Source organism: Silene latifolia, chromosome 5, assembly GCF_048544455.1.
Source record: "Silene latifolia isolate original U9 population chromosome 5, ASM4854445v1, whole genome shotgun sequence".
NCBI lineage: Eukaryota > Viridiplantae > Streptophyta > Magnoliopsida > Caryophyllales > Caryophyllaceae > Silene > Silene latifolia.
The window spans coordinates 23,445,631-23,469,772 of NC_133530.1; the positions used below are offsets into that span (position 1 = coordinate 23,445,631).

The 24,142-nt window shown below is 34.7% G+C and overlaps 2 protein-coding genes across 2 annotated transcripts; both read left to right on the plus strand.

Moving 5' to 3' along the window:
• Positions 1-1,464: 1,464 nt before the first annotated feature.
• LOC141655065 (uncharacterized) lies at positions 1,465-19,400 on the plus strand. Its single transcript, XM_074462164.1, has 8 exons — positions 1,465-1,593; positions 4,633-4,807; positions 4,935-5,058; positions 5,156-5,285; positions 5,379-5,539; positions 5,642-5,758; positions 5,861-6,191; positions 18,940-19,400. The coding sequence occupies exons 2-8, from the start codon at positions 4,638-4,640 to the stop codon at positions 19,398-19,400; spliced, it is 1,494 nt and encodes a 497-aa protein (XP_074318265.1). The 5' UTR covers positions 1,465-1,593; positions 4,633-4,637.
• A 63-nt stretch (positions 19,401-19,463) lies between these two features.
• Positions 19,464-20,141, plus strand: LOC141655066 (uncharacterized). Its single transcript, XM_074462165.1, has one exon. It carries the CDS (start codon positions 19,464-19,466, stop codon positions 20,139-20,141), a length of 678 nt encoding a protein of 225 aa, XP_074318266.1.
• The last annotated feature ends 4,001 nt before the right edge of the window (positions 20,142-24,142 follow it).

Consider the following 24,142-nt stretch of genomic DNA (forward strand, 5'->3'; position numbering starts at 1 on the left):
AAGGAGGGCATTCTACATTTCTACCTACTATTGGAAATTCGGTTTTGGATGTTGGATAACCGCATTGGAAATTCGATTTTTGTGTAATTTTGTAAGTATAAATTTAAGTTTTACTAGTTTTTTTGCCCGTGCGTTGCACGGATATTAAAATAATATGTGATAAATTTCATAATAAAATGGAATATGTACATATAAGACATGTTAATGTTCTAAGATTTTATGTATCTTTGCGTGACCAACAAATAATTCCCGTTAACATAATATTGAAATAAGAATAAAAGAGTGTTTGATTAATAAAATATTTTTTTTAGGAAAATTAAACCAATATGAAGTTTTTATATATGATACTTGGACTGATAGTTTTAAAAGTTGTTCATTAATACCTGTTTGTTTTTCAATTGGTCAAGGAAAACAATAATATCTACTTTGCATAATCAAGTTAATGATGCAACAAATCTCCTTCTTTCGAATAACAACCATAATTTAATCATTGCTGGATCAAATTGTAATTATGTAAAAACATTTAGAGGTAGTTAGAATGTTATATCTCCCGGTCAAAGTATAGAAGTACGTTTGAATGTGAACCAAATTCCGACGCAATACTACATGTCTAGGGCTGCTTATGACCCCTCCTCTCTATAGCAATAGTCTTGGCCCCCATCTTCTCATTTGAAACAAAATATTTCACACAGACCCCGATTTTTATTCCCTATTCACACACATGATCTAAAACAATTTTATCCCTTAAAAGATCGATCATTATCTCCGAAACTTATCTCATATTTATCCAATCAAGTGAAAAACTAAACTAAACCCCTACTTCTAGAAAAATCCACCATCCAATAGAAACTAACTCTTACTCTCGACAATGTTGTTATTTTTTTAGGAAAATAAAACCAATATGAAGTTTATATATATGATACTTGGGACTGAGAGTTTTTAGATTTTGTTCATTAATACTTGTTTTTTTTCAATTGGTCAAGGAAAACAATAATATCTACTTTGCATAATCAACTCAATAATGCAACAAATATCCTTATTTAGAATAACAACCATAATTTAGTCATTGTTGGGTCAAATGGTATTTACGTAAAAACATTTACAGGTAGTTAAATGTTATATCTCTCGGTCAAACTATAGACGTACCTTTGAATCACTACAAGAAAACAAGACAAAGGCGACAGACATGCTACAGTCGCCAATTTGGCGACAGAAAAAAAAACTCGGGCGACCACTACCCGTCGCCAATTTGGCGACTATACCTTTTTATCCAAAAATCCGTATGAAATCCAAGGGCTGACGAATATTATCAATTTGGCGACATCAAAACGCCAAAATTTGGTGACCATTTCCGTCGCCAAATTGGCGACCAAAAACGGTCGCTAATCCTCTCAGTATATTTTTTTTTTTGCCGCTTTTCACCCCGTCCCCTTCATTCATTCTATCATCAACTTAAAAAAAAAAAAAAATCGTCAAGAAACCCGACGACCCGACGCCACCACCAACTACAACGACCACCGGACGCCACCACTCGCCGCCGCCATCCGCACACTACATCACCACATCACTACCGACCCTTTGTTTTTAATAAAGGTTTGTTTTCGACTCAAATCGATTTAATTACTTCAATCCTTCATATTTTGTTTAAGTTGTGATGCTTATTTAGTATCTAGTTGTAATTTATACATTAGTGATGCTTATTAATGTATGTAGTTGTAATTTAATTAGCATTTTTGTTAATTAATTTGAGTTAGGGTTAGAAATTGGGGTTTTTGTTAAATTAGTAATGTGATTTGATTAGGGGATGTAATTGAAGGTTATCTTGATAATATTAGTATTATTGAAGGTAGTAACTTAGTTTTAGTAATATTGAAGTAGTATTGTTGAAGGTAGTATAGTTTTATGAAGGTAGTATAATGTTAGGATTGTATAAATTTGCCTTATAATTAACCAAATTAAGTTAGAATGAGCATGATGTATAAATTTGTTAAATTAGTAATGTCATTTGATTAGGGGATTGTATAAATTTGCCTTATAATTTTGTTAAATTAGTAATGTCATTTGATTAAGGGATTGTATAAATTTGCCTTATAATTTTGACAACTTGTTTAATATATAATGACCTAGTACTCGTTCAAGAATTACTCATTAGGAGCAATTCTTGAATAGTCCCCATTTTGGGATCGTCTTTGTACGTTCAAGTCACTTAGGTAGTAAACACATAGTTGTGATTTTATTAATGAGAAAAGAATTTGGTTGCAATTTTCTCCAATGTTCTCTGAATACATATGTGGAATATGTATCTTTTCCACATTGTGTATTTGGAGAACTAAGGGAATTGTCGCTGCCGATTTTTTTCTCATTAATAATTCACAAATGTGTGTTTGCTAGTGACTTGAAACGTACATTGATGGGTTTAGGTTGGAGTGATAAGGACCCAATTGAAATCTTGAAATTAGCATAAAATGGAGGATGAGATAACCATTGCTTTTTTTGTTGAAATTAAATATTATTATTTAAAATGGTTAGTTTGCTATATATTGCTTATAGATTAAAATGAAGAGATCCAACGTAGCGGATGTACGAAGAAAGAGTAGATAAGAAGAAACGTCCAATCGCTAGATTTGTAAAGGGAGTTCGTGGATTTATTGAATTTGCTAGATGTCAAGATTCATATGATTTGGAACAACATAAATTTAGGTGTCCTTGTACTAAATGTAAAAACTTAAAATATTTATTTGACATTGAAGTAGAAGAGCATCTTGTTACAAATGGTTTTTTTCCAAACTACTACAATTGGATCTCCCATGGAGAAAAATATTATCCCGAAGAGCCTCAAATCCAACAAAATGAGAACCCATATAGAGAAATGGTACTTGATGCCTTTCGGTCTAATGATTTCATTAATGACGACCGTGTACCAATGATTGATGAAGAACAACCAAACCCAAGAGCAAAAGCCTTTTTTGACATGCTAAGTGCTTCCGAAAAAACCTTATATGAGGGGAGTAGAATGACATTGTTACAAGTTGCATCCAGGATAGTTTCTTTAAAATGTGAGTATAATATGCCATTTAAAGCCGTTGATAGTATTGCTACGTTGGTTGAGGATGTTATACCCGATAATAATGTTATGACCCGAAATTTCTATAATACCAAGAAAGTGGTCAAAGGTCTTCAACTTCCACATGAAAAGATTGATGCATGTCCTAAAGGATGTATGCTTTTTTGGAAAGATGATGCTTTGCTTGACAAATGTAAGAAATGTCAAAGGGATAGATATGAGACAAGTGAAGGAAATATTGTTTTGAAGGGGAAGAAGGGTAATAAAAGGAGTGGAAAGAGAAAGAAACCAATATCAGAAAACACATTAATTTATTTTCCATTAGCTCCTAGACTTCAAAGAATGTATGCCACGAAAAATCTTGCCAACCAAATGAGATGGCACAAAGAAAATCCTCGTACACCAGGAAAGATGTGTCATCCGAGTGACGGGGATGAACTAGACACAAGTATACCCAAGTGTTTCCAAATGCAGGATGAAATAGGGTGTTCATCAGCTGGGGGAACAAGATTTCTGGATGACAAGGAGTATAACCGTGCCCACCTTTATGTGCTATCTAATTGTGAGGTTTTGGAGCCATATGAAGCTCAATTTGTGACAGATTTCATTAAAGAACACCCTAATGTGAACAGAGAGGATGTTTGGCATAAGCATGAGGATCAATTTCCAGCCTGGTTTCGGAAGCATGTATGTAAGCTAAATATTCAAGATGATGTGATAAGAAGCTTGGCTTTGGGTCCTTCTCGAAAGGTTGTGACGTGGAATCGATATTCAATTAATGGGTTTAAGTTTCAAACATTTGACTATGGCAAAAGTAAGGCTAAATGCAACTACGGCGTTACTATTTCTTCTCTTGATGGCAATGAATATTATGGCATATTAGAGGATATCTTTGAGTTGTGCTACAATGGCCGGGATCGGAGTTATAAAACCGTCTTATTCAAGATTAAATGGAGGGATAATTCCGTAGCCGGAACGAGAGTCCATGATCGTTACAAACTCGTGGAAGTGAATCATACTCGAACCTACTCTCAATATGACCCATTTATACTTGCACAACAAGCTCATCAAGTTTATTTTGCATCTCTTCCGAGCACAAGTAATGATAGACAACAAAAGCAATGGTGGGCCGTTTTTAAAACAAAGGCACGATCGTAAGTTGATACATCTTTTTTCCACGAAGAGGTTGTATCGAAAACAGTTTTGTCCCCGATTGATCATGATGAAATTATTTATGCAAATGAGATAGAAGCGGAGGAGGAGTTAGAAGAGGAAGAAGAAGAGAATGATAAGGAGAGGGATGAGATAGAAGAGGGGGAAGAAGAAGAAGAAGAGGAGGAGGAAGAAGAAGAAGAAGAAGAAGAAGAAGAAGAAGAAGAAGAAGAAGAAGAAGATGAGGATGATGATGATGATGAGTAAGAGAAGGTATTGAAAGTATACATATCAAAATTTGGAAACAATTATTAGCGTTTTATTTTTTCTTTTATACCTGTTTATTAGGTTTTATTTTTTTGTATCTTATAATAATTATCCTGTAATATTTGCTAACACTTTTTAATCAATTGTAGTACACATGGCTCGTGGAGGAGGTAGGCAGCGCGGAGGCTATAGTGAGGGAGGTAGTAGCTCCCGAGAGCAGGAGGAGGACGTTGACCGTTCTACTACGGAGGTGAGTGAGGAGGAGGAGGTTGGTGTACCCCGACATACTGACGGCAGGATGATCCTTGATCCGAATGGTCTATGGTAATTTTTTATTCATTCTATTTTGTAATTTTTTTATTTAGTAATAAATGACTTTTTTTAGACATATGTTAATTATACATTATTTTTTATTCCTATATAATTATGTTTTTAACATGTTTGATTTCAGGTTTAGAAGTCAAACAGTTGTTCGTGGTGTGACTAATAGCACCCAAGAGAACATGACACACGGCGTTACTTGTTGGAGTAACGCTAGTGATGAAGATAAGGAGATGTGGTTCAACAACTTCCGGGTATCTATTTATAAAATATATATTATTAAATATAATTTATTTATTCTTTTTACCTTATTATTAATTTGTTTCTCATCTATGTGTTTACTTTTTGTAGCGTGTGTTCTATTGGCCAACCGACCTTGAGCGCCTAGTTTGGCAAAGGTATAATGACATTGGCAAGAAGAGGCTAAGGGACAACATGTATAAGGTGTCTAAGAGGAAGAAGGCGCCATCTTTCATGAAAGGTATTTAGTTTCTTTTAATACCCGTAATTAGTTAAAATTCATTACATATTTTGAAAATATATTAATTAATAATTGTTATTTTATTGATTACAGGTTCGTCATATGAGGAATATACCAAGTACCGGAACAGTCCTGAGTTCAAGGAAGCATCGGCCCTGAACAAGATCAACAGGAAAGGAGGAGATAAGGACGCGGAAGTTGAGCCTACTCATTATGGAGGGTCTCAATCTTTTCATGATCGTGTGGTGTTAGATGTAAGTTATTTGTCTTAGCTTTTAATTTAATAGTCTTCTAATTTAATTAGTCTCATTAATTATCATGTTTGAGTAACAATTTCCTTGTTTTTTTTCCGGAAGACCAAGAAGAATAAGGGTAAGGTACCCACGATTGTTGATCTCTTTGTTGACACTCACGCAAAGAAGACAAGCAAGGGCAAGTTGATCTTCGCGAAGGAAAAAGATCAACAGTTATATGTAAGTGTCAAAAAATAAAAATTTCTTAGCTTTTTAAAGTATATGTTTTATCAATTTTTAGATAAGTAACCTCTAACCATTAATGTTTTATCAATTTTTTAGGAACAATTCCTTGTCCGTAGGAAGAACAACCCGGAAATTGATGACAATGAGCTATGGTTTGATCTTGTTGAGGGGTTCCAAAGAGGAGATGTGTATGGAGCCGGGTCGGCAAAGGAGATTTTCTACCCTCCTACAAGAAGAAGAGGGTCAATTTCCTCCCAACAACAACCTTATACCCCAAGTGTCGTGAGTGTGCTCCAAGCTCAATTAGCCGCCAGGGAGAGGCAGGATGCCGAGAGGGAGAGGCGGGATGCCGAGAGAGATGCTGAAATTCGGAGGATGAAGGAGGAAATGGAACGGATGAACTCCTTCTTCGCCAATTGCAACACTGGTGGCGCCGCAACCAAAGGATCCTAGAGATCCTAATTTTGGAGGTGGTAGTGGAGCGGGAGCAAGTTTCCCTGTTATGTAGTTTTTTAGAGAACATGTTATTCCCGGATAATGTTAGATGACCAAAACTCGTAGAACTCGTAGTTGTGTGTATGGAACATGATTTTCTTTATCAAGTTTGGTTGTGTTGGCTTCCCATGTGTTCTCTGCTGGAAGTGTTGGTTTATTTGCAGGTTTTTACGTATTTGGCTAGGTCAAAAACGATTTTTAGGCTAAAAAAAATGTAAATTTGGCGACGGATACTGGGCATTTGGCGACGGGAAACCGTCGCTAAGTCTCTGATCATGAATTAATTTTAGGGACATTGGCGACGGGAAATAGTGCATTTGGCGACGGAAATCAGTCGCCAAAAATGGCGACCAAAAACAGTCGCCAAAATGGCGACCAAAAACAGTCGCCAATTCTGAATATATGGAGATGACATGGATTGTAAAAAGGCGACTAATGACAGTCGCTAAAAAGGCGACTAATGACAGTCGCCAATTTTGGCGACGAATTTCGGTCGCCCGCTTTAAAAAAATTCAGTCGCCAAAATTGGCGATTTAAGGCTCGCCAAAAAAGCGACCAAACCTAGCTACGAAGTGCGGGCGACGGGCCTTAGTCGCTTTATTCTTAATGGCGACTGTTATCAGTCGCCTTATATGGTCGCCAATTACCTTATCTGTTGTAGTGAATGTGAACCAAATTCCAACGCAATACTACATGCCTGGGTCTGCTTATGACACCCCCCTATAACAATAGTTTTTCCCCCATCTTCTCATTTGAAACAAAAACATTCACGCAGACCCCTCTTTTTCTTCCCTATTCACACACGTGATCTAAAACAATCTGATCTCATCCCTTGAAAGATCAATCTTTGTCTTCGAAATTTCTCTCAAATTTATCCAACCAAGTGAAAAACTAAACCCTTACTTCTAGAAAAATTCACAATCCAATGGAAACTAACCCTTGCTCTAGAAAATATGTTTAGAATTAATAATTAATTTAATTTGGATTGATGGAGTTAAGATTAAATTTATCGGTATGATCTTTTGAGGTTTATTGTTATTATTCATGTTACCTATATGTTTTAATGCAAGCGATATTTTGCGGATAAATAACCTTATTTATTATCACTATCCTCGTTGAACTCACCACCACCCTCCACAAATGCACCCTCCCTCCACCCCACTAATTTACGCGCAAAATAAAACATCAGTCACTGTGATTAGTTCTTAGTACTTGAAACAACCTTCAATCCACTACCACTACCACTATCACTACCTTTCTACCACGTTTTACATCTAAGAAGTCATAAATCATATTCACCTCCATGAAAATATGGATCATCGTCTCCCTTATCAAAAACAATTTATTTCTCCTTCAATAAAGAAAAGTTTAAGAAGCAATCTTCACTCTTATCTCTCTCCTTTTCTCTTCCTAGTCGTTTTCTCGTCCTCTCCCCTACCTCAATTCCAGATACTCAAACAAATTGTTTAGGTACTATGTTTGTAAACTGAATAAGTTTGAATATTGTATATATACACGAACTTTGTTATTTATTTCATATTGCATAATTAAATCTTACTATCTCCATCTCATTTTTATTGTCTTTTTTTATTCAAATTTTATTATCTCGTAATTATTATCCCCTTTCTAGATCTAGTAAGGAAAAACTTTAGTCAACCAACTCGTAGCAATGAACCTCATTCCCACTCGAAACAACCTTTAGCCCACTACTTAATCCCTTCGATTCACACATAAAACGGTCTAACATGCAAAGCTTTCATCTCTCTCTTGAAAAGTCCATCTAACTAACAGAAACCTAATCGCTACTTTATGAACTTCATCATTTTTACATCCCGTAAAGCTTAAGTTGAGCATAAAAAAAAATGCAGAAACTTAGGTTTTGTTTGATAACGACAAATTGAACATTTTTTTTAGCATTTTGAGAGTTTTTGCACTATTTAAATAAAAAATGTGTTGTTTTGAGTGTTGATCATCGATATATTGAAATAGTAGATTGTGGTGTAATTTACTGTTTTACATTATGATCTATAATTAGTACGGAGTATATTATAAGACAATAAAAATTGAATTTTTTTTTATCTCTGAGGAAATTAAAGATGAAACTTTATCTATATCATATTTATAATTAATATTCTTCACTTAAAATATATAAATTTAAGCAAATTCAAATAAGTTAGCTAAAAGCTATAAATCACACATTGTACGAAGCTGTATAATCATTTTTTTTATTAATATGAAATAAATGTCATAAACTTCATGAGAATATTAAGACGGTAGCACTACTACAGATACAGCCTATAACAACGGGTAAAAACCGTTGTAAAATAAAAAAGCGGACGTTGTTAAAGCGGCCGTTGTAGAAGGTATTTACAACGGTTTGCTTATTTAGTGAAACCGTTGTCTAAAGTATTCACCACGGTTAAAAGCCGTTGTTGTTGGGTGTTCTCCGTTGTGGAAAGTGTTTCAAAATTTTGGAGGGAATAATATAACAACGGTTGTCGTATGTATAACCGTTGTTGTAACTTTCCCTCCAAAATTATGAAGTCTTTTGACAACGGGTTTATGTTAAATACCCGTTGTTGAAATTGTTAGTAACAACGGTTCTTTGTTTAATACCCGTTGTTGTAATTTTACCTCCAAAATTGTGAATACTTTTAACAACGGTTCTTTGATTAAAACCTGTTGTTGAATATTATCTTGCGGGTATTTGTAAATGTCATTCACAACGGTGTTATTTTTATTAACCGTTGTGAAAGGTATTCACAACGGTTTTTTTTTTAGTAACCGTTTTTATTACGTACACCTAATGTTCTCAAAAATTAAATTTGTTTCATGCCATTCAAAACCTCGCATATATCAGCAAGACTATATACCAAAGACAAAGATAAATCATAGTGGGTTCATCGAACTCAATAGATTCAATTCAACCACATACAACAATGAAAGATCATATATATATAATTACAAGGAGTTGAATTTACATGAACTAATTAATCATTCCCTAACTTCAACAAAAAAATTACTAATAAGTTGATCTAAACTGTGAGTATAGTATCATGCATTTCTATCTATATATATTCTAAGACGTAGTTGCCCCACATGTCTCTTACCTCGTCTATATCTATACTTGAGTATTGCTCAATCTGTTGTGACTGGTTGATTATTATATCTGCGGAAAAAAAAGAGAATACATTATGGTATATATAGCAGCAAGCAAGACAACATTAGCAACATCATGGTATATATAGCAAAGAAATTGCAAGACAACATTAGCTCTAATTTAAAAAAAGTAATAAACACATGTTTAAATTATTACTAACCCTTTCTGGAATAACGAGATATCTTCGCCTAATAATCTCCAACATGAACCGACAAGCGTAGTATCCACATTATATGCTATCCGGTTTGGGCGAGGGCCTATTATTACATAAAAAAAAACAGACGAGAGAAGGCTCACATCAGAATCTTGAACTTTAGGTATTGTATTAGTATTAAACACAGATTTTGCACTTAATGTTATTGTATTTGAGCACGTACCCCTGTTATCGTAAAAAAATCAGGGCCAACATCAGAATCGTTCGTGGGTTGATCCTCCTCGTTTGCTCTTTTCTTTTAGGGGCAAAAATATGAACGAGCTTTTTTCTATAAATAAAAATTGAAAATGTTATTATAAATAAATCAGTATTATAAACTTACATTTTAATCAAGTGCTTAAAAGTCTCGCTTGGTTGATGATGTAAAGAGTCCAACCGTAAAACTTTTTCTTTGTCGGCATGATGGCTGCTAGCACCCAATGAGTCCTACATCAAGAGACATCATCATTATTAACAAGTACATATATTAGTTATGAAAATGCAATTGTAGGGGGAAACGTAATATTAATTTGTTTATTACCCTTTTTCATTATAAACGCCAAAAATCAGCTTCTTGGTTGTCGCCAATTGCTGAGCAATATAATCTACCCGTTGTTCGAACGAGAAATCCGGAATAAATAAAGATAAAACATAGGGGCACATGAATCCGTATTGATCGGATGGAATATTCTTCTCGGGATCACTCTCGGTTTGCAATATCCTACATTATTACGGTATTAATTCCGGTATTTAAAACACTATCTACCTATACTAGTAGTCGAATATTAGACTATGAAATTATTTATTAAGAAACTTACTTCATCCAAACAAATATGTGTGCTATATCAATCTGGTCTAGTCCAGCCCATACGGCTAGCAGATCCCATGATATGCATGCTTGGCGCTCACCCCTAGAATATCCTCCTCGAGCGGAATAATTATCGATTGCTCGGAGGCTATGCGATGGCCAACCTCCTCATACAGTCTCATCATCGTCCCCGTTCTTACTTTTTGCATGTAATCCTTCCCTTTATATTTTGTGGAGTTTATACTCCTAACTTTCACTACCGGAAAGAATGAGTCTTTGATGTGGTGCTACTACCACCAGCCTACACATGTAGTATAGATAATTAAAATAATAAAAAATCCAAAGGTAACATATCCTAGTTGGAGTAATAAAAATAAAAGCGTACTTAATTAAATACCTCGTCAACTGCTCTTTCAATGATGAGGTAGTAGTAGCGTAAGATCGGGGATTTAGGCTTATCGGTCTTTTTTGTCCCCTACACAAAATTACCATGCTTTTTATAAATACAGAAAAATATAAATAAAGGGGCGAGGTTAATTTTTAAAAAAATGGAGAAGTTAATTAAATACATACCTCATCAAGTTGTTGTGAAGTCGAGGTTGTTGGCATGTCTGTGGACTTAGGCTTATCCGCCAAAGCCGCCTTTTTTGTTCCCTACAAAAAAAAATAACATATAAATTTAACATATAAAAACATTCAACAATTAAAAATGTAACACATATATATATATATAAAGGTATTTCTTCTAACCCCAATCGCTTTCCATTGCTCGGGCGAGGCGGAGACATCTTCGCCAAGTAGATGTGAGTATTAGGCCATTGGATGAAACTTCCAAGCGCATCTCCCGAGAATGGTAATGTCGTCACGAATCGGGACAGAAAGTGGAAAGTTTTCATGGCCTGGAAAGACTGTAGTTATCTCTACTATTGTATGATTCGGCAAAAGTTTTTCGCCATGAATAACTACGATTTCATTGCTGCAGATTTGTTTTCTACGAGACCCCCGCCAACACGCACATGTGGCTTTTCGATTCTATTAGGGTCGAAAGAATAACTCGCCTATTGTTTACGGCCTGAAGAATATACACATACATATACATTATTATATATATCTTTGCAAAAACGCTTCAAAGATTCAAAGATTTTGCAAAAACGCTTTCGTCTCGGCCGATTTTTGCACAAACTTCAAAGATTCATATAAATTTAACTAATTAAACACTTCATGCATACCTTATCGAAAACAGGAACCGACTTGAAGGGGATGTATCTTTATTTTCCATCACCGTCTTCTCATCAAGTTGCATCTCCTTTTCAGACCCATTATTTACCTAATAAAATTAACCAATTCAATGGCACCATGTCGAAGTTGGCGGTGAACACACCCCCTGATCTTACCCAAAAAAAAAAAAAAAAAAGAAAAATAAGGAAGTATATTAGGTACCTGATCGGCTTTAGTTGTTACAACTTCAGAAGCATTATTAGGTACCCGATCTTTCTGAATCTCGTTGACCGATACTTCCTTCTCATGTATTGCCAAGGTAGTAGCGGCCTCTTCACCAATCTGTTGTACCTTATTATTACCCCCTTTAGAAATGACATCCTCCATCATCTTCACTTCTTCTTCGAAAGCTTACCTCCAAAGATTCACTTTAGTAGTACGGATGCCATTAATCAAGTCGCTTGCCAAGAATGTAATGTGTCCGCAATTTTTATCCCAACAATAACATGTGAATTGAACTTAAATGAAAATAATAGAATAAATGTTACCATGTCGGCGTTCTCGGACTTAGTCTTCCTTTTCTTCTTTATCCGGGCGCTTTTCCCATAATATTTCGTTACTCCAACCTCGTAACGGACGCCCCTCAAACGACCTGGATGTTCTGGTCGGCCGATCGCTCTAGCAAGAACGTCATTACGACCATTGGGAGTGAATTTCCCTTCTTCTACCTCTTTCAATACGTTATCCTATAATATATTAAATAAACTTCAAATTATATTTGTGACTAAAATAATAAAGTTAGTAATGAACTCGTCTTAATAAAATAATGCTTACTATGTTGGCCAAAACTTCCACATCGTATTTGTCATGCGACGACCGAGATCCTTTAGGCGTGTGCCCATGTTTATAAGTTACATGCCGATCCACCTCTTTCACTCCCTTTGCCACCTACACATTAACATGGTAACATTTATACACGTAAATGTGTATCAATGCAAGTCCAAGTGTGATTAAAAAAATAAAGTCTCACATGGCAATAATGCATGCTACTTACGAGGTCCTCTTCTATCTTTCTCAGAACCGCCTCGAGAACCATAGAATTTCCCCTTCTTGCATGAAATGTTAGCACGATTTCTTTTGCTAACGGCCTTCAAATAATTATATAAAAGCGCAAGTAGATGAGATAATAAAAAGATTATATAAAGGACTCATTAATTAAAAAAATGATAGGTAAATCGTTAAAAGGCGAGGATATTTAACCTGAAACTTCTCAGTAGTTCTCATCTTTTTGAAAAGATCCCATTCTTCCTGCTTGATGGTGGGACACTTGTTTTCCGGTGGGCTCTTACGCATCTCCCCGTTGCCTTGTCCACATACAACCAATCCCTAGCAACGCCACACTTCCACCGCTGTGGACATCACCGCCTTATGCATTAAATACTCATCATGACTTTCATCGGGTATAATAAAGCCTTCCTTTATACGAGCCAAGTATAACTCCGCCAATTTTGGATTCAAACTTTTAACATCCTCTAAATGGATAGGCACAAACTGTCTTGTGCAAGCACCAATCCAACTGAGAAAAGACCCGCATTTGGACCAAAGAGGAAACCCTTCTCACTCCATGTTATTTCGAACTACTGTTTAGCGGCTATAGTCAGTAAGGACTTTCTTGCACTTCGTAGCATCCCTCTCACCAGGCTTATTATCACCAGGCTCATTATTCTTTTGACTTCTTTTACGTTTTTCACCCATGATAATCCTAAAAACCAAATATGAATGATATAGCTGGATATGAACAACTTAACAACGTACATGCAGAGTATTATCTAAAACCCTAAACCCTAATAGGAATGAAAACTTAAAACAACAGATTGAGCTTCTAAAATCCTAAACCCCGATAAGAGGAGTAAAGTAGATGATGCGGGATGATAAAGATAACAAAGAAGACGAAAAACAAACAAATGCATGAAAAAAGAAACAAGATGATCGTCTTAAAACCCTAATGACGAAACACAAAATTAAAGTGAACATACCTGTTGATGATGATGATAAAGAGAACGAGCAGGATGATAAGGGAAGGCAACGGATTCTGGGTTTCGGAATCAAGGCGACGAGAATGTAAAAAGCGAGGAAGAGAGAAGGATTAACACAGGATACCAACGGTTGGAGTAATAATGTTGTGTGTGTTAGTTTGTGTATGGCATCTTTGGATGGGTTTCTATATTAGTTTTTTATTAAGACAAACTATTAACAACGGGTGCTCAAATAAGAACCGTTGTTATATGTTAATAACAACGGGTCAATAAAAGTCAACCGTTGTCAAAAGTTTATTACAACGGGTAACATATACCCGTTGTAATATATTTTCACCAAATTTGCGCCAAAATGAAATACGTCAAAAAAATAATTGACAACGGGTAGAGGTACTACACCCGTTGTTGAAAATATTAACAACGGGTAATTTAAATATAACCGTTGTTATTGTTGAACCTCTTTTTTTTTTAAAAAATTATCAGTAATTCCATTACGGTCCAAACTGTAACAATACATTATTCAAAGAATTTCAACACCAAAGATCCACATCTAATAATAAGATCAAGAAAATAAGACAACTTACACCAAAGCATGCATGCATATCTTTGTATGTGTCCGATGAACTATCTCGGGATCGGGGCGTTTCTTGGATGTCATAGTTTCTTCGTTAACCCAAATACCTTCACCATGGTCATCACGCATATAGATGCTTTCGGTGTCCTCATGATCAGTGTCAACATCGTCGAAATAAGATACGGTGGTAGACTGATCCATTCCCTCAAAAACGACATCCCGATCATCATCATCATTATCGGATGGACTACTCCTTCTTTTCCTTATAGACAAGACAACGGACCACTTCTTATCCATAGGATCGGTGACATAGAACACTTGTTTAGCTTGGGATGCCATTATGAAAGGATCATCCTTATTATTGCCAACCTTACCCATATTGACCAACGTAAATCCCATCTTATCCTTTCGGACACAATGGATGTTGTTATCAACCCAGTTACATCGAAACAAAGGCATTGTGAAATCAATGTAATCTAGTACCAATATTTCTTGAATAACACCATAATAAAGGCATTTTCCCCAAATAGGCTTTTTATCTTTTGAAGTAGCAAAGTGCATTGCCTCAAATTCAGAACTCACACCACTATTTTGCATTGTGCTCACCTCATCTTGCTCGCGGGTGTAAAAAGTATATCCATTAATGGCAAAATTATTGTAAAAGGTGACCCTGGCATTTGGACCTAAACCAAGACGTAGTAACCTAGGAGAGATGTCATCACCGGTTTGATCAAGACACTTTGTAAGACAATATTCCTAAACCACACTGGAAACGTCTTCGTATGCTCGTTCGCAATCCACTTCTCGGTCTTGTTTTGGTGATCGTATTTGAGCTCATCTTTGTGTTGTTGAATATAAGGTTGCACCTCATCTTCGTTGTTTAGCACATACATGTGTGCTAAATGCAACATTTCACGTGTCACAATTTTTTCAACCCGACCCCTAATACCTTTTCCGGTCATCCAGTCACTATGACGATTCTTAGGAACGCCAATCAACTCCTCAGGGGAGAGATGAGCGTAACAATATGAAAGAGCTTCGTCTAAAATAGCGCGTTCAGTAATACAACCTTCCGGACGATACCGATTAGATGTATAGTCCTTGTAGACTTTCATCAATCTTTCGAAAGGATACTGGTATCTCAAGTACACGGGCCCAAGGTACAAAATCTCCCTAACCAAGTGAATGGTCAGATGAATCATGATAGTGAAGAAAGAGGGTGGAAAATACATTTCCAACTGACAAAGAGAGGTTACAACGAGGTCCTGCAATGAATCCGCGTCATCGGGATCGATGACTTTCTCGCATATGGACTGGAAGAAGAGACAGAATCTAGTTATAGCATATCTTACCTTTTTCAGGTAAAATGGAACGAATAGCCACCGGTAGTAATTGTTGCATCAAAGTGTGACAATCATGTGACTTTAACCCGGTGAGTTTTAGGTCTTGCATCGACACTAGGCTTTTGATGTTCGACGAATAACCATGTGGCACTTTAATTCCATTCAAGCATGCACATAACTCTTTTCTCTCATTCCGTGAAAGGGTAAAAGATGCTGGCGGTAAAAATGTACGATTACCTCTCTTCTGTGGTGCCAACTCTAGCCTAATACCCATCATTTTCATATCTTCCCTAGGTGCGGCGTTATCCTTTGTTTTACCAGGAACATTCAGAAGGGTATTGATAATATTATCACGTAGACATTTTCTCAATGTGCATGAAATCGAGGCAATGCACGACCTCCAGTCGGCCAATATGGAAGTTTATCAAAAAATATGGATCTTTTCTTATACCCACGAGTAGACAATTTAGAGCCGCTCTTCTTCCCATAATCTATCTCAATATGCTTTACTTTCCGATAAACTTCATGCCCACTCAAAATTCTAGGAGGTTGACGAAGTTCTTGTCTTCCATTGAATGCTTTCTGCATCTTGCGATAACAATGGTCATGAGACAAGAACCTCCTATTTCCCATATACACATACTTACGAGAAGACTTCAAGTATTCGGACTCGATATCCTCCCCACACAATGGACAAGCCTCTTTCCCATGAACTGTGTGCCCGAGAAAGGTCGCCATAAGCCGGATAGTCGGTTATTGTACACAATAACATCGCTCTCAAATTGAAAGTTTCGTTCTTATATGCATCAAATACTTCTATCCCACTATCCCACAACAATCGCAAATCATCTAGAAGAGGTTCCAAATATACATCTATATCATTTCCAGGTTGTTTAGGGCCGGAAATTAACAACGACAACATCAAATACTTTCTTTTCATGCACACATATGGAGGTAAGTTATAAATAGCCAACACTACGGCCAAGTACTATCTTGGCTACTCATGTTTCCGTGTGGGTTCATTCCATCAGTGGACAGCGCTAGACGTAAGTTTCTAGGTTCATTTCCGAACTCGGGATACTTAGCGTCGAACGATTTCCATTGCTTACCATCATCTGCCGGGTGTCTTAGCTTTCCATCATTTATTCTTCCTGTTTCATGCCAAGTTAACATTTTTGCATCATCGGGATTCGCATAAATCCTTATGACTCTTGGTATCAATGGAAAATACCACAACACCTTAGCCGGGATCCCTTCCTTATCCTTATAACGCCACTCCAAACATTTAGGGCAATTGGTTAAGTTTTGATATAATTTCCGATACAATATGCAATCATTTGGACATGCATGTATTTTCTCATATTTCATACCCACTCCTCTTATTAGTTTTTTCGCCTCATATGTCTTAACGGGTAGAACATTACCATCTGGAAGCAACTCCTTTATCAAGGCTAAAAACTAGTGAAACACGTGTCACTCACCCCATTTGCCCCTTGATATTATACAACTTCACCACAGCTGACATTTTTGTGAACTTACAACCAGGATACAGAGGTGCTTCGGACTCACACAACTTCTCATACATGTTGTTAAGGTCATCCCAATTACTAGTGTCATCACCTACATCTTCAAAAGCAATGGACTCATCATCATTCTCTTCATTATCTATAGACCCAACATTCAACTTCTCTACTTCCAACTCTTCCAACTCAAAAACTCGGCAAACTCGGGATCATCGGTTAGCCTTTTCGTGTACATCAACATCATCTTCTTCAGAGTTATTCTCTTCCTCTAATGATTCCCCATGAAAAATCCAAAGTGTATAGGATCGACTAAATCTCCACTTTTCTAGGTGTATTTTAACGTCAGGAAAAGCCATATAGCTAATATTACCACATCTTTCACAAGGACATGCAATACTAGAAGAACCATTCAAATTGTTCGAAACGAATTCATAAAATTCAACTAAACCATCCTTGTAGGTGCGGTCACTCATATTTGCATCAATCATCCAAGTTCGAGTCATTATTCTACATTCGTAATAATAGGCAACTAATTCAAAAAATACAATAATAGGCAAACAAATAAACGAAATTCAGGAAAGCAATTAAGCTAAATTATCAACAAATTAGATAATAACCCAAAAAATCCTATATCTAGTTATAATAAGCGTTGCTAAGAAACATATATATACCTGATTGATAAACACGCGCGATGAGGGAGAGAAGACGTGACAACAGTGACGGAGATGAAGACAGAGAGACGATCAGGGAGGAATGGAGGATGATATAGTAGCAGTATTAGCTTGTGTTTGTGTTTGTAGCGTATAGCAGAATAAAGCAATATGTTGTTCTTAAGATTTTCATAATATTAATAACAACGGTTATTGAGATTACAACCGTTGTTAAAAAGTATTAAAAACGGGTTCTAATATAACCGTTGTGATTACTTTTCACTAATTTGGCGCCAAACCATTAACAACGGTTAAAATTTAACCGTTGTTATTAGTTTTTTCATTAACAACGGTTGTTTAAGTATGACCCGTTGTTAAAACAAATAACAACGGCTAACAACACATAACCGTTGTAATTAAGTTTGGTAAAATTCGCGAAATAAATTCTACAACGTGTTTTGATGATTTTCGTGAATAAGCGTTGTTAAAGGGCCGTTGTGGTTGCCTGTATTTGTAGTAGTGTAGAGAAGTATAGAAGAGTTGGCAAGTACGTGACCGCCTTTTAGGTTTAATTTTTCATTTATTTTTATATTTTTGCCTAAAGGTGGTTAAAGCATTGTATTATGTATGACGAATATGTCTCACCCTTCCCAATTTGTATCTCTCCCTAAATTATACTAATTATGTGCTCAATTTAAAAAAAAAAAAAAAAAAATATAGCGTCAACAATAATTAGTTTGCTCCATATAATTGAATAATACCGTTTTTTTATGCATGTAAATTTGTCAGAAGAAAAGTTTGAGAGAAACGGTCTTCACTATATTAGGGAAAGACTACACTTACCCTTTTATGTTTTTTTCATGACTTTTTTTTTTCATGTATCTGATAATTTGAATCATAACCTTATACTATTTCTATAATAAGTGTATCTAATTTACCTCAACCCTCATTCAAATCTATTTTATTACTCGTGGTACCATTTTTACTTTAAATTGTAAAACAATCGCACAATAAAGTTTTTCAAAACATTTACTCATTTGTCATAATATGATATTTCGATTTGCAAATTAGCAGCAACTTTCTTTATCTTTTAATACTCCTTGAAAAATAGATATCGAACTTTTTACTTATCAATAATTTGTGAATATCTTATATTTAAATTTTGATTAATATAGTTTTTGGTGGTGTTTCTGACACTGTCAAAACTCAGATCCTTCAGAGTACTGGGTTTACTGAAGGGGCTTTCCCCTTTCGATATTTAGGAGTGCCCCTCAACTCTGCTAAGAATAGCACTGAAGTTTATGGTACACTGCTTACTAAGCTTCAGAATGCTCTACTTCATTGGTCCAATAACTTCTTATCCTATGCTGGCAGAATCCAAATCCTGAATTCTGTTATTTTTGGCATTGCTAACTTTTGGTGCTCTAGTGCCTTACTTCCTAAGAGCATTATGAAGAAAATCAACAAGATTTGTAAGGACTATTTCTGGAACACTGGGAATGGGAGTAACAGGATGGTCTTTAAGTCTTGGCAACATATTTGTAGACCTTCTCAGGAAGGGGGTTTCAATATTAAGGAGTTGCTTTCCTGGAATAGAGCATTACTAGCTAAATGGATTTGGTCATTGCCTGGGTAATGATGGAGGGATCTCGGCGCTTGGCATCGAGCTTATGTTTTCCCTATTGTTTCCATCTGGCAAATGTCTCTGAAAGATAGATTCTCTGAAAGTTTGTGCAGCATTATTAAGGTTAAGGATGCAATCCTTGCCAATGTGGGCACTCCTGAGGCTGGCGCTTCCCTGGTTCAGAGCTGGGTCAGGAAAGGGAAATTCCAGGTCCACCTGGCTTATGACTGGTTTAGAACTAAAGGAAATGCTAGTTGTTGGACTAAGGCTCTTCAAGGAAGATCTGTCATTCCTAAGCACTGGGTTACTGCTAGTCTTGCTGCCACTAAAAGCCTTCCAACTGTGGACCTTCTCTGCACTAGGGGGATTTCCATTGTCAATAGGTGTGTGTTATGCAGGGCTCATGCTGAAACTCATAGGCATCTTTTCTTCAGATGCTCTTATTCTCAGGAGCTGTGGACTGGTTTACTTAATTGGATGCACATTGCAGGGAGGAGTAATGATCTGAGTACTGAACTTCATTGGATTGCTAATTCTAAAGGGCGTAGGCATTGGAAGCATGAATGGAGGAAGGGTCAGATAGTCTATTTCTTTGTATACTATATATGGCAAGAGAGAAACAAACGGATTTTCCTTGGCAAGGATACTGCTGCTGAGCTTATTATTGGCCATATCAAATTTGTTATTAGGTCCAGGCTTCAAAATTGTATGAATACTAGTTCCCCTCTCTTTGAGGCTAGGTTGCATACCTAATCTGTTTTCCTTTCCCCTAGTGGTTAGTATTGTAAGTTTTTATCCTCTTTTTCCCCTTGTGGATGAATAAAAAAGAGGTATATCTTCTTGCAAAAAAATGATAAATGAATGTAAATAATATAATAAAAAATTATCGATAGAAGTTGAAGTGTATTGTGAGAGAAATAACTTTAAAATTAGTAGGAGAAATACATATGACATTTGAAAAATAAACTTCGTATTATGTATAACTAAATATGACATTAGCAGACGTAGGAGCATATTTCAGCGTTCATTTTACTCTTTACATGAGTAAATTCCATGTAGTACGTATTATGCATTCATACTTGTCACAACTTAGTTCGGCCTAGAGCCTTTTAGCCTCATAATACCTCATTTTTTTTATCGAAATTTGTTATAAAATTGGATATTATAAATATATCAGTGTTTTTTTGGCCTTCTAATTCAATAAAAAGTGGATAAATATTAATGAATAATTTTTTAATTTTAATAAATTGTAGATAATTAATTTATTTTTTGTTTCAAATAATAAAATTGTAAAATTAATTAATTCTCATTTCTAATAGGAAAATCATATTCCTAATTATAATAGAAAATTTTAAATAATTATTATCTCCTAATTCTAATAGTATAATTAGGAAACATAAGCCTTAATAAATTGTTAATTTATTTCCTATTTCTAATAGGAAAATTCTAAAATAATTAATTAATTCTCATTTCTAATAGGAAAATTATATTCTTAAGTATAATAGAAAAATTGTAAATAATTAACTATCTCCTAATTCTAATGCTAATAGTATAATTAGAAAAAAAAAGCCTCCTTTAGTTATATATATTGATTGATTGATTGATTGATTGATTGATTCTTTTGCACTTAATTTCAGTTCATTTAAATTTAGTTTTGAGTAAATTATCAATTACACCCACGTCAAATGCACTTTTTTACATTTACTCCCACGTCAAATTTTTTTAATAAATTACACCCAAGTTAATAGCTCAGTTTATAAATTGCACCCAATATCGGATTCCGACCACATTTCCGTCAAATTTCAAATTTTTTTTGTTTAAAACATTAAATTTATGACGATTTTGCCCTTGTTCTTTTATTAAATAGGTTACCTCTCTTATAATTTTTTTTTTTCATACTCCAAACTAAGTAAACCCACCTTCTTCTCCTTTACTCTACTTTACCTCTCAAAAACACCATTAACGATCTTTATCAGAGCTGGTGATTTCGATTAAATCCAGTACCCATCTTTTTTCATGCGCCATTGATTACTAAATCACATTGAACATCTACAAGTCCAAACACACATATATAGCCAAATTATTAAAAACCAATACATTTGCCAAATAAATACCTCTAAATCACATGTTCTACAAAATGGAGTTTGATTTTTACGATTGCCATTAATTTCAATTATTATTCTCATGTTCTACAAAAAAAAAAAATCTACAAAATAAAGTATAGCCATTACCCATTCTTGCCATTGATTACAAATCTACAAAGTGGAGGATAGTTTTGATTTTTATAGTTTTTTGGTGTGCAGATTCAATAAAGACGGGAATTAGGCCCTGTTCTCTTGATCAAAATGAATCGATCTGAATCGAATCGAACTTATAGGATCTCGAATCGAATCGAATCGAACTTATAGGATCTGAACTGAACTGAACTTATAGGATCTGAACTGAACTTATAGGATCTGAACTTATAAGATCTGAACTTTTCTGAACTGAACTTATAAGAGCCGAATTTAACTTTATTTTATTTTATTTTATTTTATTTAATTTAACTATTATTATTATTATTATTATTATTATTATTATTATTATTATTATTATTATTATTATTATTATTATTATTATTATTATTATTATTATTATTATTATTATTATTATTATTATTATTATTATTATTATTATTATTACTTGCCAAGAGAGAACATTGATAAAAAAAAAAATATAGTCTAAAACACAAGGTAAAATAATAAAAATCATATATTATTATTATTATTACTTGTTCATACATTATACTACGATTACATTACGATAACAAATAAATCATATATTATATCTTTTTTTCTAACCATTTATTTCCATATTATCATAATCCTCATCACTTTCATCTTCACTATCACTCTCAACAACTGATCTATTGCCTCGCCAAATATTTTTGACTATGTTGTTTCGTACCTAATACATGGCCTTATTCCGTTTTTTATCAAACATGCCCAAATCTATTGTGACGCTGAAATTATTAATGAGAGGAGTGATTTTTTTTAAATAATAATGTATGTATCGAATAATTAATGTCAAATGTTTTTGTATCGGTCTTTAAAAATAATACTCCGTATATAGCTTTTCTGAACTAAATTTATAGGATCTGAATTTTTCTGAACTGAGTTTATAGAATCTGAACTGAACTTATAGGATCTGAACTGAACTTATTGGATCTAAACTGAACTGAACTTATAGTATCTGAACTGAACTGAACTTATAGGATCTGAATTGAACTGAACTGAACTGAACTGAACTTATATGATCTGAAGTGAACTGAAATTAAGTGACTTTAAGTCCAAAAGAATAGGGCCTTAATGGAAAGAAGGGTACTTTCAATAAGGGGAAATAATTAGAAGTAAATTGGAGGAGATATTAATTAAGGTTGGATCAATGCTTATTGGTTTAATTTGTGTATGGAGTATAGGTGTTTGGATTTTTTATTTATTTGGTGAGGAAAAAATGATTGAAACCGGGGAAGGCTTTATGGTTATTGTTGTAATGGAGGAGGAAGATGAAGTTGTAATGGAGGAGAAAGATGAAGCTCAAAGGTGGGACCCGCCCTGGCTTAGAGGGAAAATTAGGTTGAGAGGAGGAAATAGGGGAAGTAACTCAAAAGTCACACAAAATCAGACTAATAGACTCGGGGGCAAAATTGTCATTTCATATTTTTTTCGCCGGAAAATGGGGTTGGGTGCAATTTATAACCTGATATATTAATCTGGGTGTAATTTAAAAAAAAAAAAATTGACGTGGGAGTAAATGTAAAAAAGTGCATTTGACGTGGGTGTAATTGATAATTTACTCTTTAGTTTAGTTTAATTAAGTTCAGCTTCATTCAGTTTATCTCTTCACAAATCTGTTACTTCAATTCAGTTCAGTTTAATTCAGCTCCATTAAAATTGCCTATAATTGATTATCTATAAATGATTGAGCAACAAAAAAATTATGCAAACTCGACATTTCGAAAGTGTAGTAGGGCAGGGTAAATAAAAGATCTACAATATGTCAATATATGGAGTTGTAAGCGGTAGACTTAACACAAACAAGGAAGAATTTTACCGTCTTGGTGATCCTATCCGACTAGAATTTGGACTAAGTTGAATGGTTTACACCAAAAATAATAGGTGCTTTAATCAATCCAACCGAAAATGGTCGAACCCAAATTAACTTGACTCGGGCACTCGTCCCCAACCTAATTGCAAACCCGAACAACTAGAATCCGATTGGCCGACCTAATTGACCAGCTTGCCATGTCTAACTAACATAAAGATCGTTCCTTATTTACAATCAATCACTCATTGATCTCGTAATAATATTCTCTATAATTGTTGGAGTATGCTCCCAGTATATAATACCGAGTATAGTCTAATTCCTAGTTGTAGAAAGATTGAAATTTCATGGTAGTATTGTGATTGTTTTCTTCTAATAGTGTCACTAGTATGGATCCCGCGCATACATGCGCGGTATTCATAGATTTTTACTTATTTTATAATGTATTATTTAAGATTTAAAATTGACGTATTATTAATTTTTCATATTTTAATGTGAGGATAAAAAATTAAAATGGAAAATTAATTAAAAGAATTAAGTAAATTCATGAAATGTATATTTTAATGAAATTTTTCATCACAAAACTAATGATTTCAATTTTTAAATTATCTCAAATAATTTTAAAGTTTTTTTTTGTCAAGAAATTAATAATATAAGTTCATAATTTTTTT